The following is a 15869-nucleotide window of genomic DNA, read 5'->3' on the forward strand; positions in this document are numbered from 1 at the left end:
GAAATTGATCTAATTATTGCGACTGTTTTTAAGCTTCGAACCAATGGAATAAAACTACCTTTTGCAGAAATGCCTTAAAATGACCATTCCAGTTATCTTTTCTTCCGAGAATTTTCTTATTAGAAGCGTGGTTGTGCTTTCTTTAATAGAACAGCGATCAATTGTTTACTCAAGGCAGGTGAGCATGGCTCTAAAATAAATACGACAAAGTACTCGCTCATGTTAACGGTGTTGGGTGTCCGTCCTCAAGGCGCTCAAAGGATTTTTGTTTTTGGTAATTTATGTACAAAAGATCCGTAACGACGCTAGCAGGTGGTTAAAATTATGTAAAAATAACAAATAATGGATGAAAGTATCCCTCAGCTCTCATGAATGGCTTAAAAAGAGAGAGATGCAATTGACATTTAATTAACAGCTCGTCTATGTACCTTAGTTCCATGGTACACATAATTCGATGCTTGTACCAGATCCTCGTCATACTCTTTAGCAGTTGAGTTATTCAGTTCACAGTTGTGTGCTTCTGCCCCATTTTCTCCAAAATAAAAGTTAACACTGACGCAGTTATAGTTCAGGTAGCAACGGTATTCACAGGTGTCCCTGTCAATCACACTGATATTTGCTATGGTGTGGTTAATAAGACGTTCTCCCACGAAGAACAGGGTCGATGGAAAGGCTAATATACGGCATTGATCTTAAAATTCAAATCATTAAAAGTCAAATAGCGTCATGGGTTCTAAAGGTCTAGGTTGCTGTTAAACTCGTTTTCCGAGCGCTTGGGTCTTGCCTTGATAATTATGACATATTCAGTAAGATACCAAGATCATATTATATATATATATATATATATATATCCTTTAGTTTTTTTCGAGAGAAAAGATCTTTAGAAAAGGATTGTATGGACAGAAGACATGTTATTTGGCACGTTTATCGATTATCCTTTGATTTCCAGAACATTCTTGATTAGTCCTTTAGGAAAGTTCTAGTGGTTTCGACATGAGCACGTGACTTCTATTTATAGAAACTCAGGTTGTTTACCGTAAATTCTATAAAATTCTATGATGTAATTTTACTAAAAATAGTCGTGTTGTGGACCTGTAGAATCTTCTAGAAAGATTGTAAGCAACTATATAAGAAGGTGCTGTAGGTTGTTGTGTTTTGGAGGAAAAAAAAGAAGAAGAAGAGAAAAAGATGAAGGAAATAAAGGAGTTAGCGAAGACAATTCATTTCAAGGTTTATCCCGAAACCATTGTATGATCTCCAAGAGCCAAAAAAGTTTTTTTTTTCTTTCCTTTATATAAATGCAAACAATTTTCACGATGACCTCTGCTGAACCAGCTTACATTAAACAAAGTACATTTCTTTTTTTTCTTTTTTTGTTTTTGTTTTTCTCATCTCGGTCACTTTCTGCGGGACACCTCACACAAATAGCTTCACATTCGTTAAAAATGATATCGACAAAGTGTAGTTTTAACGAACCCAAACTCCGAAGAAAATTTGATCCAGATAACTTTGATAACCTCCATCAATGCTAAATAATAAAAGAGGCAAGAAGTTTCAGTCTTGAACTCCCAACTTGTATGCATTATGACAAATCATATTATTTTCCTCGCTCATCTTAAAAGTTATTATGCGCGCGGTAATTGCAAGTCCTGCCTAACTCCTAATGGGCCACCATGGTCTACATCTCTACGTATGCATGGCCGGAACACGACGTGTGCACTTCTCTTCAGCTGGCAAGTTCCTGTGTGGCTTAGCCGAGTGGTTTCAAAGCTCTCAAGAATTTTTTCTATGTTTCATCCCGATTGAGATACATCCTTTTGAAGCTCAATTTCAAAAGTAAATATATGCTTAAAAAAAAAACCATGATATGTTAGCTCTGTAAACGGACGAAAATAAGTTTGGAGTTAACATTATTTTATTCCTAAACGCGGGACGAGTTAAGGCCGCAACGAGGAAACTAAACTTTCTTTACTCTTCCCTGAAATAGTAAGAATTATTGAGCGTTGTTGAATTGATTATTTTGTCATAAAACCTTATGATAAGAGGTGCATCCATTGAACGATATACACGCGCCAAGCACCATCAAATTCTCAATTTTACGTTAAGATCTTTATTCCGTTTTAGTTCTGTTTTGTTTTTCTCATTGTCCATATCAATTAAGCCTCATTTCGATAAAACTTGTCCACGGTGGATTAATATCCAAAAAAACCCTTGGAAACCGTTATTGAAGTAAAAATCTTCCCGTTGCTTCATTGTGCATCGATTTTAATTCAATTATGAAAATGCACTAATAAAGAGTTGTGAAATATAACCAATTTCAATGTGTTCATGGTTAGACATCCACGTCGTTCATCTCTTAGTATAGCCACCTGTCAAGTGAGGATCCGGAGTTCTCATATTTCCGCCCATTCGCACTTAGTTCCGTGTGCATTATTGGAAACATAATTGCTCTGTCTGCATTTAACAATTTTCTCTCTGTTTTTATAACCTTTGAAAAAAAACCTTACTCATTAGGCTTCCAATGACTGCGTAATACATAACGCAGGAAGGTTGCTACGACGATTGAAAACAATATGCCTCGAATGCCGATTGGTATATGTTTAACACATGTCGGAAATATGTTTATGAAGTGTATAAATTTTACTACAAAAGTTTTCTTCAAATAAAAACAAATGATGTCAACTAAATATGATACCAGCGACTAATTATGTACCAAAGAGAGGTCGTTATTCCACAGGAGATTGTCAAAAGAAGGGAGGCAATTTTTCGAATTGAAAAAATTTCCTTTCCAACTAGTTAATATAACAATTTCTATTACCCTGAGTGCGAGGCTAACTATAGGCTCTTCCTTGGGTTCGTGCGAGCACCAAACAAATATATGGAATTTGCGAAAATATGTTCATTAGTTTTGGATAGCCTTGATAAAACTTAAATGGACCTTAGAGTGTCTCAAAAGAATTCGAGGGCATAAGCTGTAAAAAAGATAACCAATTTGGTAACTGCAGACATTGTTCGGTCATAACTAAAAGCTTTGCAGACTCACGTTCGCATATTGTAAAAAAAAGAATCTAAAACATTTTTGAGCGAACAGAAGGTGACAGCGCATTAAAATGGAAGATGAGTTTCAGTAGCCATCTTATACAATGTATATATGAAGTTCATATATTTTGAACTGCGGTTATAGATACGTATGATGCACGATCCTCGCAGTAGAGAGCGCTATTTATGCAATAGCGAAAATCAGACCTGAAAAAAATCAGGTATGTACGGGATTCGAACCACTGACCTCTGCGATACTAGTGCAGCGCTCTACCAATTGAGCTAACAAGCCAAGTGGGAGCAGGTCGTTAAGTTGATTCGTAACAAACCCGTGATGATAAATCAGATACAATGTATATATGAAGTTCATACATTTTGAACTGTGTTATTAGATACGTATGATGCACGATCCTCGCAGTAGAGAGCGCTATTTATGCAATAGCGAAAATCAGACCTGAAAAAACTCAGGCCTGTAAGGGATTCGAACCACTGACCTCTGCGATACTAGTGCAGCGCTCTACCAATTGAGCTAACAAGCCAATTGGGAGCAGGCCGTTAAGTTGATTCGTAATAAACCCGTGATAATAAATCAGATGCAATGTATATATGAAGTTCATATACTTTGAACTGCGGTATTAGATACGTATGATGCACGATCCTAGCAGTAGAGAGCGCTATTTATGCAATAGCGCACTCTACTGCGAGAGAGTACTAATGAGCTCTCTACTACGAGAGTGTACATTGTACATTATGCAATGTGCTCTCTACTGCGAGAGAGTACATTGCATAAGTAGTACTCTCTACTACTTATGCAATGTAGCCGTCTTGTTAGTTAAGCCTCTATAAACGAGAATTTTAGTCCTGGAAAATGTGCGTTTTCAATTTTTGTTTTTTTTTTTTTTAAATAACTTGCATAGCTGAAGAATTAAGAGCAGAAAAACAAACGTTCCTTGTAAAAAAAAAGCAAGCTTTAAAACATACCATCTGGGCAGAACTGAGATTGTCCGAAGGAAAGCACCACAGAGATAAGGAACAAGTGGGGAGAAACTCTCATGTCTGCCAAAAACAGCAGAAGAGAAATCCTTTCGATGTTTTGAAGCTGTTAAGCAAACTGAGGAGCTTAACAGCAGTTTGTTGACAGAGATGTACCACCAATATAAGGCTACGCTACCCTAGAAACGTGTTAACCAATAACATTTGGCCGTGATATATAAAAGATGTTTCACCGCCCGTCACAGAGAGGCTGTGAGATTAATTGTTAATGTCTACTGAAACAGTTAATTTGGTTAGTTTTCTCCTCAGGCAGCTATTTATATCTTTCACTCACTATCTCTAGGGAGGCTTCTTATCTTCTTCTAACTGTTTTAATAATTATTAGCAGCATCAATTGACAAAACTTTGTGAAAATGCAAGCGCATGAAAAGGTTTTTTTTTTGTTTTTTTTTTTTTAAGATTCAAATTGATACCTCTGTGGTATTTTGACCAGAGAGGGATTTTAAAAGACAATTTTAGAGATCATGGCTTCAATGAGGTAGACCCTTTTGTTAAGTGTCATTCGGACTGAGTTATTTTTAGCCTGATTTGCACCTGCATTTTAAGTATTCTTTCGTACAATTAGGTGAGTTTTTGATATGCAAATTAATTTCGAAGAGAAGGTTTTCCCCTAATTCCAAGTGAAGTTTCCATATTTTGTTTGTGAAATGACTAAGTGCATCTTTTAACTTGTAGCAAGAGAGAATTTCATTAGCGCGCTCGACACTTTAGATCGCTGTCCACACGAGTGGTCTTGCCAGAAATCAATTTTAGCTTGCATAGACACGAAAAAGTAGGATTGGAGAACAACCAAACTAAAAAGGAAAACTTTCTTTCGACGGAAATTCGAGAGGATCGCCCATAGAGAGAGTGGCATACATTGCCAAACCGAAATCTGGTTTATAAAATAATATCTACCACAAAAACTCAACTTGTTTAAAAGATAAAAGGTTTAGATATTGCATAAATAATTTTGAAAAGACCTTTGAACGGCTATAGATATTCCTCGCTTCATTGTGCATTGACAATTATTTAATAATGAAACTCTACGTGGAGGATTGTTTTATATCACTACGTGATGATGGTAAACAACTTTTTTTTTTTAACTCGTACTCATCTTATCAGATTAGGAAATTCTACAGTTAAAACTTGCTTAATTCATTTTTTGTGTGTTTGTGTTTTTTTTTTGTTTGTTTGTTTTATTATTTGGTCCACATCCCAATTTCTTAATGTCTTTTAATTTTGCTGGAACATGTCAGCTGATCTGTCAGGTTACCAAGCAACAGTAAGATTGGGAGCCTCAAGCCCATATGAAGACAATTTTCGAAAGAATAGGCTACTTTTTGAGATCTCATAATTTAATATACTTTTTGCCGGATGATGCATCCTTCACTTTGTAAGTTTGCTAAACATTGCTTATGTTTTTCTATGCAAATCGTCTACGTCTTGAGTTTTATTTCTCCAAATTTTGCAACCGACAAAGTTTTTATCAGCAGATCGTTAATGAATCAGTCTTGTGAAAGACATAAAACGAAACTTATAATTTCACCGCAGTAAACACTTTTTTTATCATATTACAGTTGTGATAAGAACTTCGAAAAACCTACGTACAGACCTAATCGAGTGTTGTCGCTCAGAAAACCTCATAACTGAAGTTTATCTTGTTTTTTTTTTAATAATGTAGTCTTTAAGTCCCGACTTTTTCACATTAATTTTTAAAATAGAAATTTCCATAATTATTCTCAAAGTTGCTTTGTATAACAATATTACCCATTCTTATTATTCATGTCAGTTAACCTTGTTCAAGATAAAACGTCTACACATCCAATAAACATTAGAAGTCCTTTGACTAAATTCGAAATCTTCTCTTGGCCTCACTGGATATGGGCGATAATCGAAATATGAGAAAGTCATTGTGAGTGTTTCCATAGTAATTGCATAGCATCTACAACGTTTATTGGGGGTCAGTATCAAAGCTATTCTAGGTAAAACACAAGATAGACTTAATTATTTATGCATGCGTTTCACAGTGCATCGATGATAGTTAGAATATTTCTCATGATTACTGTAACGAATGAAAAGGAAGAACCACAAGGATCTAGAATTAAAGGTGAAAAATCTCCTCAAAGTGATAGCAGACAGTGTACAGCAATTATTCTGACAGCCTCTAGCTTGCTAGCAGGCGATATTTTGCGTCTGCAAGCGCGAGACTCAGCGCGGCGAATATTCGGTCGCCATTTGAAAGCGCGGGGAAGGGAGGAAGTGGAATAAAACGCCTGCCCGAAACCCATCATTTCTCACCAACCGTTCCCTATACACTGCATGGTATCCCCGAAATGTCACGCATTCTTGAAGGAAGAATCAGATGGAATGAAATGGAACCTCGTGTCTAAAACTTACGAACGTGTCATACTGCCAAAATAAAGTATTCACGTGTCAGAGGTGATCGCGAACGGTACGGCGCAGTGACACCAAATTAAGCGGTAAAAAATTTAAAATCGACAAATAAAGTATTAAACGAGGAGTGTATAACCAGGCTAGTCTTCCGATAGGGAAACACCAACATTTCAACGAAAATTAATTTTTGAACCCCATAATAAAGGAGTACAGAGGCCTTGAGTCTCACGACATAGAGAACAAAACTTTGTACGAGTTATGTAGTGAACTTGGTTTTCGGTTGACGCATTTATCTAAGTTATCTTACGGAAATGTGCAGGCCATGAGGTCGCAAGTTAAGAAGCAATCATCGCTTTTTCAAAGATTGGAAGTCTGCAGCAAACGCAGCACTCAAGCTTCACCAGTGCTGTACAAACACCTACTTGTGCAAGTTGGTTGGCAATAATACAATTTAAGAGCAAATCCGTGCAAAAATCAAACATTACATTGCAAAGTTAAAAAACTACAATTCGCTGTTCTTTTACATACAAGTATCCTTTAGAAAGTATGCAATTGCTGAAGTTTTTTGCTTGAAAACATTATTTGTTTCAGAAAAAACGAAAACGTTTCGTTTTCAGTCCCAGGATCGATTTGGTGAGACCGAACAGGTTTAAAAAGGTCATGATTCGCGTATTAAAACAATTGTGCTATAAAAAGCTATCATAGTTCCAAGTGGTTGTACAACTTGTCACAGTCTAAACACCGCGATTTCATAAAGATTTGATCAATCCCAGTATTCAAGAGAAGTCAAAAGCTTATGGCTCTCCCGTGTTGCGTAAAAGTGTAGACGAAAAACAATGACAATTTTTAACATGTGCCTTTGTTCAGAATTTCGTAAGATTGCTTAAAATATGTAGAGTTGAGTTTGGGGAAATAAGTTTGGGATTTTTAAAATTTGTTTGAAAATCGTGAAGAAAGATATAAAATCACGCCATCCTCTTGTGTACATGCGATCATCAAGACATTGATAGAGTAAAAATTACCACGACTCCGATGCATATAGCAAAGTAAATATAATAACCTTAGCTCAAATATTATATTCTTAGCTGTTCGCAACAGTCCAAAGTTTTTTTTCCGTTTTGTCGTTTTCTCCATTCTGGGAACTCCGTAAGTTTGACATCGGCACCCTCGCTTTATGTCGCGCCTCGATCAAAACAGCTGCTCCGGAAAACGTCTAAACTTTGCAATTTGTGTTCCACGTGCGCTTGATACGACCTGTCGGTGTTCTTAGCGACAACATTCATTAAAACACTGATCGAGCCGACTATTTAATTAAAGCTTACGTTCAGAGTTTTCTATCTTCGACCCTGCGATCTCTCCCTATAATTCGTTACTTTGGGGCAGCAGATTTTTCTTTAGATGGCTAATAACTATTATAATATAACCAAAGTAAAGCGCGCGCTCTGATTGATCAATTTAGCGTCCCCCCTTTGCCCATGGATGTACGCTGCTGACGTGAGCAAATGCAAAGACTATTTTTCCGCGCGCGCTTGTTTTTTTCTGGTCACGTAAGATTTGTTAAATAAAAGGGAACTCTTTAGCTACAATGTGTTAATGTTATGTTATAAAACAAATGGTAAACACCACAGCGTACACTATTGAGTTATGGATGCACTTGGGAGGTTCGCTAAGCACTCAAGAAGCTACAGTCGCTCTCGGCTATCGCCTCGAGCGACTCTTACGCTTCTTTCGTGCTTAGCAACCTCCTGCGTGCATCCATAACTCAATAGTGTACGCTGTGATGTTTACCATTTGTTAATTTTACCACGAATTTATCGTTCTCGTTACTTACTTCTGAAGAATCGATCACGTCAATTTTATGTAATTGAATTAACCTTACTAGTGCGTGTTTATTTCCAACGAGGACTGAATAAAGATTATAAATTTAAGAAAGACAATACTTTTGGTGTTCCTGCAATTGAGGAAATGATGGAAGTTTTTTGCTCTTTCGGGAGTATAGTCGGCAGTCCATGTTCTTAGATTTATCATATTATATTGTCGCGCTATTCAAATTACGTAGGGTAGTTCTGTCAATTAAAACCATCGTGTCCTCTTTCCTGTTTTGAACTCATTGATTGAAAACTTCTGGACAACGATCGTCAAAAACAAAAGAGAAGAGACATATGGCAAAAAAACCCAATCTTTTCAATCGAGGACTCAGGGACTCGGGGACTCGGTGACTCAGAGACTCGGGGACTCGGGGACTCGGGGACTCGGGGACTCGGGGACTCGGGGACTCGGGGACTCGGGGACTCGGGGACTCGGGGACTCGGGGACTCGGGGACTCGGGACTCAGTGACTCGGGGACTCGGGGACTCGGGGACTCGGGGACTCGAGGACGCGCAGGGACTCAGTGACGTGATAAGCAAACAACTCCTGATTCTGTAAAGTATAATTTTCGGTGGCCTCGAGAAAGTTATTACACTTCCGAAACAGGTAGACTGCTTTTCCAGAGACGTGCGTAATGTTAACGACAAAAGTGATCCTTTTTGGTCAAGTGACTCAATATTCTTTCGCATTTCTTTGCCCGCGCTTTTGTCGGCTGTTGTAATTTATCCGCTTTCGTTTAGTAATACAACATGCTTCGTAATATTTCTTTTCCGGAAAGTCAATGCGAACTAATTACAACAGACGAAACTAAGGTGTCTACCTTCCATGATCTGATGCGAATCGTAAGGAATAATTATAAGTGAGAGTGTTTACAATTCATTCCTGAGGAAGAATTGCGGATTCAGTACAAGGACGATGAGGATACTTCCGTAACGAAGTAATCGCAACTTGCGTCCGTTGTTATAAGCTCGCATCAATCTTCCAGGAAAAAAAAAAGGTAAAATAAACTGCTAACACTCTAATTTATTAATTGTTTATCAAATATAAATTGTAAACGCTGGAGTTGTACTGAATCCGCAATTCTTCATCACGAATCAATTGTAGACGCTCTAATTTATTCCCTATGATTCGCATCAGATCATCTGAGGTAGACACCTCAGTTTTGTCCTTTGTTGCTAACGACAACTGTTACGCACGTCCCCAGAAAAAAAAAAAAAAAAAAAAAAACAGTGTGCCTGTTTCGGTAGTATAAAACGTTTCTCGAGACCATCAAAAAATACACTTTACAAATCAATGCAAAAATCAGGTGCTGTTTGTTTATTACGTCTCTGAGTCCCCGCGCGTCGCTGAGTTCCGATCTCCTCGCGCCCCACGTCCCAGAGTCCCGGCGTCCCTGAGTCTCCTAGTCTCCGAGTCTCCAAGTCTCCGAGTCTCCGAGTCCCTAATTACCACTTCCCTGAGTTCCACGTCCCTGAGTCCCACGTCCCCGAGTCCCCGTCCTACTTTTGGTCACAGCCTGATAAAATTCCACATTCATTTCCCCAAAAGAAACTTTACATATTTTGAAAGATCGTTACCTTGGGTATTGTCACTCTTAATCTTGCGAAATTCTAAACAAATGCACACCCTCAAAATTATCGTTATATATCGCCTACGGTTTTACGAAGCATGGGAGAGCCATGACTTCTATACTTCTCTTGATTACTCAGATATACCTAATGTTTATAAAACCGTGGTATTTAGACCAAGGCAAGTTATCCAAAAGATTGGAGGTAGGAGAGCTTTTTTTAACGCAACAGTTCTGACAAGCGGGTGAAGTGAATCATGACTAATTTCAACCCCGTTTGCACGTGATTGGGATCGCCAAACTGTGCCTAAATTGAAAACGGCTTCCACCGTTTTTCTCAGAAATGAATAGATATTTCAATTCAAGGAAAAAACAACATGGCACTCATGTTCTTACTAAAGGAATTGTGGGTTGTGTGTGGATTCATGTTCAGAAAGTGGAGCTACGCCATTGGTGGGAACATGGCGACGAGAAAAACACGAATAAATTAGTAGAATGAAAAGCGTTCGCTGATACATGTGGGATTAAGGGTGTGGATTTGAAAGATAAACTTTTGTTCAAGAGTTTTGCGGCTATCCGAGCTACCTAAATGCAAGGAAAGACCGCAGATTGCCATATGTTGCTTAGAATGATTAGGTAGGTTTATGTGTCTAGCGAACGGTTTTGATGCGTCCTTGTCATTCCTTTCTACATCGCGCAGGTGTTCTCAGAATCAGTCACCTAGCTGTCTTCCTGTTTCGCCGATGTATATCTCTTTGCAATACAGAGAATCTGTTCAAGAAAACCAAATTCAATGATCAAATAATGTTTTGAAATAAGCCCAGCCATTCATAAATTTGCACAGGGCCATCTTCATATGAGTTGCCACAAGTCAAACCGGAACAGCCTTCCCCATTACAATACGAGCCTCCTCCCCCTCCAGCTTGATTTCCATAGGTACCACTACCTCCCCCAGAGTATCCACCACCTCCACCTGATACGCAATTATCCTCTGATCCCCTTCCACCATCACCAAACCCTCCAATTGCTGCTGGTGCAGGGCCCCCGTTATTACCGCTATTCATTTTTCCGGCTTTACCTCCGACCCAGGCTTCGGCACGTGACTTACCTCTTTCCCCATGGGAGGGGACAAGTCAGGCACAATCCTTACCAAAACATCCCGCACCTATTCCTCCATGGTATCTAGCTCCCTCACCGTTGCATTCACCAGGCTGCGCTTCGGATGAGTTCCATCTCGAACTTGTGTCAATACTTTCCCCACACTACTGGTGCCATTTGATCCTGCCTGACCATCCATAGCATTGTATCCACCGGATGCACCTCCTCCAGCTCTGGCAGCCAATAACAGCACATCATCGGTAGTCTAAACAAAACCTCCTCCCTCTCCTCCAGTGCCAGCATTGTCCTTCCCAGCTTTTCCAAGCTGAGCTGCGGTTTGGCTAGTGTTTTGTCCGCCATCGACCTCCACCTAATCTCCTCCTTTTTGTCCCACCAATATATTTAGCACAGTTGCATTACTTAGTCTGAACTTCCCTTCTTTAAACACCCCTTTTCCACCTAATATGTCACTGGAAAGTATCCATAAGCGTACGAATGGGTTCCTCCCCGAGCGCCCCAAGCTTTGATGAGATAGCGGGCGCTCCGCAGAACAGTAAACTTTTGTATAGTACAAAGCGTCCTCTACATGCACCAACCCCAAATCCAGCTATAAAATTAAATAAAAGGGACTTAAATTTGCTAATATAAGTGACAAATGCCAATGGAAATGTGGATTAACTTCAGTCTGTGGCTTAGTACTTTTGCCTATCTACCTGTCCATCTGGACCTTTTTTAGTTTTTCTTTTTCTCCAGAGAGATGTGCTCTCCTTTAGAATCCAAAGACTCTTACGTTCATAAGTTTTTCCATTTCCAAAAAATCCAGTTTTGCAGGCACAGCGATAAGATCCTACGGTGTTCTGGCAATGAGCGTTAATGTCACATACGGATGGAGAAGCGGTGCACTCGTCGATATCGGTGAAAAAGAAAGATTTTTTTTCCCGATTTCTTCTCAGACTCTTCTAAGAACTTCTGACCAGGGCTCATTCCTCAAAGAAAAGCGATTTCTCTTGTTTCCTTCCAAACTAATTTTATAACTTCAAAGGGACATCTCTCCTACGCGACTTTCTATCACCTTAAAATAACACTTAGAATAGCAAAGACGTGCGTAACAATGTATTGTGGAGTACCCTTCCTCAACTTCTCAAGAATCGGCAGCAATTAATTCAGCAGTTTTCTAGACTGGGCTCTTTCAGTTAAAGTTTGTTTGCAGTATCTAGCACCATGTTTGGGTTGGATCTAAGCCCCCTCCCCCCATTCCCCTCTCCCTCCTTTATCTCCGCCATCTAAGCGCATATTTTTCTCTTTTCCCAAAAGCATCATTCCGACATTAAATCGACCACGCAAGGGCCATCCATACCCTAAAGACGTTTTGAGAGTATCGACGCAGGAGGCTGAGTTGTGAAAGAGATGATCATGAATACCACTGGCGTACTCTTCAATATCTGTCCGTACAAATGGGTAGGTTGTTGAAAATTATGATAAACAGTGACACAAGGTATTTCGTCATCGAAATTTCTGGTGTAATAGGACGCCTGACACAATTTGAGATATGCCGATTCTTTTTATCGCCCCCGTCAAAGTGCTGCAGGTGTAATGTTCGTCAAGTTTTGGTCGAAAAACTTTGAGAAACCGAGGCGACACTGGAAGCCATCAAAATGTCCGTGGCGATACTTGTAAAAAAACAAGAGATGGGCAGGTTTTAAAATAAAAGTTGTTTATTATGTATGGTTTACACGTTTCTTTGGTATCCGCATGGCAATTTCCGCTCTAATATATCTACAAACGGTTTACACTATTCTTTGGTATCCGTAAGGAAAACTCACGTAACTTCCAGGCTCTATCACCCTTTTATCGAATACTAGTTGGTAAGTTTTTATTTTCGGTTCCGTGCGAATTTTCTTTTCTACGAGATCTCTTACGAAATGCACCGGGTTGCACTCGTGGGTGACTACGTGATGATGATCTATGAGCTCTTGTTCTTGATCTATGAGCTCTCTTAATTTTCAAGTTCTAAAAGACAATTCTTTTAGAACTTGAAAATTAAGTTGTTGCCTACTCCTCACATTTAACGAAAAACCCTTTCACTTTGGTACACACATGTCCGAGTCGCGTGCGATACCCGTAATTTTTCACGCCTGCACTCACAAATTCCTTGATCCAGTCCCCCTCGTCCAATTCATTTGTCACATCGCCTAAATGATCGCCTAGCGGAATTTCGGCCAAACCGGGTTTCCAACGGTACAAGACAGAATCTGCGTGGTAGTACAACACCTGCTGTTGTACTCTTTCTAGCGATTCGTATAGTTTTAAACGCGTTAACGCCGTGGTAAACTCTGCGATGAAAATTTTTGTGGTCATACCTTTGAGAGGATCCTTTGAATCTGGCTGATGCATGACTTCCACAATTTCAGGCGATAAAATTCTTACTTCTTGTACGTGCACTAACGGGTCGTCCAACATGTCCAGCAGTCCGCATTCTTCGGTCATTTGGCAGGTTTGCGACTTGTTGGTCTGTATTCACTCACATATCGCATGCGATCTGTTTCTTCTCGACACCAGGGAGGGTAACCGGCGCTCTCTTGTTTTATTTTGAGCCAAGTGTCGACGTACGGCGCAAACAATCCTTCTTGAGATTCTTCAAAGTGCCACACTTCGTGAATGCGAAGCACGCAATACCCCAGAGACACAGCTTTTTCCAGTTCTGACGAACACCAAGTACCTCGCAAGGTGCGTTTGGCGTCCGTGTGAGCGCACTCGTAAGATTTTTCCAGCAGCGGTTTACCACTTTCTTCTTCAACGCACTTGCTGCATAAGGGAAACGTCAACTTGTACGAACCAGAGCCCATCTTGTGTCTGTACGGTAACAAGGGGTGAAACAAGTGAGCAGGAGGTAACACGTCCACTTTCAATAGACCAAAATAGGCTGAGGGATCTTGATTTTCGGGCTCGTACGAGATGACGGGGTGCCCTACAGGGTATACACTATTCTTGTTTACCCACGGGTATTCGCTTGTCACGTCGACGTAACGTATCTGTTCATCGCTTGTGACCCGATGATAGAGCGAAACGGCACCAGTACGCCCACCAAAAAATGCCTCGAGCAGTTCTAACGGTTCCACCAGATGTAAATCTGCGACAAAGTCACGGCACTCCCCAACTTGCTTTTTCAGATCGGAAAACTCGCATTCCCACATTTCCACGACCGTGTACCCGGCGTCACGAAACGCTTTGAGTTTTTGAACCGTCTGACGCCTTAACGCTTCCACGTTTAAATCCATGTTACAGTTGGGGACTTGGTTTCTATCGGGAAAGCAGGTACGGCATCCGTGGCACAAACACCCTTGAAACTCGAAACAGGGGCGCGATTCTTGGCGATATCCGTCCACGTGATAGGTGTGACCAGCCAAACGTAAGCCCACTTCACAGCCATTTCTTGCGTGACGTATGCGAATTCCACGCCGCCCCTCTTCCCACAACAACCACTCTAAAGATTTCAAAGAATGCGGTGGACGAGCCCCATGCCAACCACTTCACGGTTCTAAGGCGATGCTATCTTCCTCCATGACTCGTTTGCACCAGTAGCGATTGCACGCTTGAGCGATGGTGACACATTTTTCGAGCGGGTCAAAGCCAGCGACCGTGCGAAATTCGGCCACAAATTTTTGACATCCGGCTTTCAATAATTTAACATCCGAACCGCAATATTCGATCAACTCACGTTTTAGATCGTACAAGGCAGGCGGTTGACAACGGGCATATTCTTCTCTGTACCACTCCTCAAACTCGGTCATTTTTTTCTCTGACATGGACGCTGGTCGAAATAAATGCGATCCGGTAAGGCACCCACATATTCTGCATTGTCGGGAGTGTGAAAAGCGTGTGGGAAAAACCCTTTCTTCAGTTCTTCGATTCCAAACGTGCTGGAAAATTGGGCGAGCGAAGATGGAATGAAACAGAAGGAATCTTTAAATTGCACTCTTCCATATGATAGAGACAACTGTTTCGTTCCGTTAGGGATCATGAATTCAAATCTCCGGTGTTCTTTTAAGAGTTGTGCTTGTAAAAAAACACTATCGTATCCTTTGAGGTTGTGAAATATGCATATGACGTCACGGCTCTCTTCTTTAGGAATGGGGTGAGTGTCCGTGCCGTAGATCAGGGTATCTAAAAATTCCGAAAATTCCCCAGTGCATTCTGGACCGTAAGAGGTGTGGCACTGGTCCGAGTCCCCCGTTTCGGCACGCACCAAGATAGGGACATGGGTAACGTCAGACTCGATCATCGCTTCAAAATCGGCGTAGACAAAAATGGGTGGGTCTATGTAAGGGCTGACATAGGGATTTTGTCGTTTCTCCTTTTTGTACAGGTCTTTGGGTTTTTTCACGGGCTCGTCTTCCTCTTCTTCCACGCGTTGGATGTAACACTGATGCGATGTCAAATCTACATCTTCCCTGCATGCGCGACATCGCCCGGTATAACATTCATGCGGGTCGTTAGAAGGCGTGTATTCTTTGCAACACAGCTCGCAACGCACCCAGGTAGCGCAAAAACCTTCGGTAAGATGGTAGGCCATACATCTCTCATCGTAAGAATGGCGATGTGGAAACGTGGGATTTCGTCCTGTGCGAGTCAGTTCAGGCAATCTTTTGCTTCTAAAGGTCCTCTCACGGACCTACCTTACCCTGCAGGAGTTCTTTCATTTCCTTACACAGGCTGAGTATATAATGGCATATCAATAAATTGCGTCTAAGTTTTCACAATACTGCCTAGGGGGCATGATACTGAGACAAACGTCTCTACAATATAACTGATGAAGTTTTTGTTTGCTTTTTAATTTTTCGCCGTAGACTAAATCCCATTTTCAAAA

General features: G+C 40.5%; 2 protein-coding genes across 2 annotated transcripts in view; both read right to left on the reverse strand.

The window, feature by feature from the left end:
- LOC111319198 (uncharacterized) overlaps positions 1 to 10968 on the reverse strand; it is a 99239-nt gene extending 88271 nt beyond the window's left edge. Inside the window, exons 1-2 of the mRNA XM_088749251.1 lie at positions 10782 to 10968; positions 10625 to 10675 (exon numbers count right to left, since the gene is read on the reverse strand). Coding sequence (XP_088605377.1) covers positions 10625 to 10675; positions 10782 to 10968 — 238 coding nt within the window. The remainder of the gene's footprint in view (positions 1 to 10624; positions 10676 to 10781) is intronic.
- Positions 10969 to 13485: 2517 nt separating this feature from the next.
- LOC148737068 (uncharacterized) lies at positions 13486 to 14280 on the reverse strand. Its single transcript, XM_088749252.1, has one exon. The coding sequence runs from the start codon at positions 14278 to 14280 to the stop codon at positions 13486 to 13488; it is 795 nt and encodes a 264-aa protein (XP_088605378.1).
- Between the last annotated feature and the right edge of the window lie 1589 nt (positions 14281 to 15869).

This window comes from Stylophora pistillata, chromosome 2, assembly GCF_964205215.1.
Source record: "Stylophora pistillata chromosome 2, jaStyPist1.2, whole genome shotgun sequence".
Lineage (NCBI taxonomy): Eukaryota > Metazoa > Cnidaria > Anthozoa > Scleractinia > Pocilloporidae > Stylophora > Stylophora pistillata.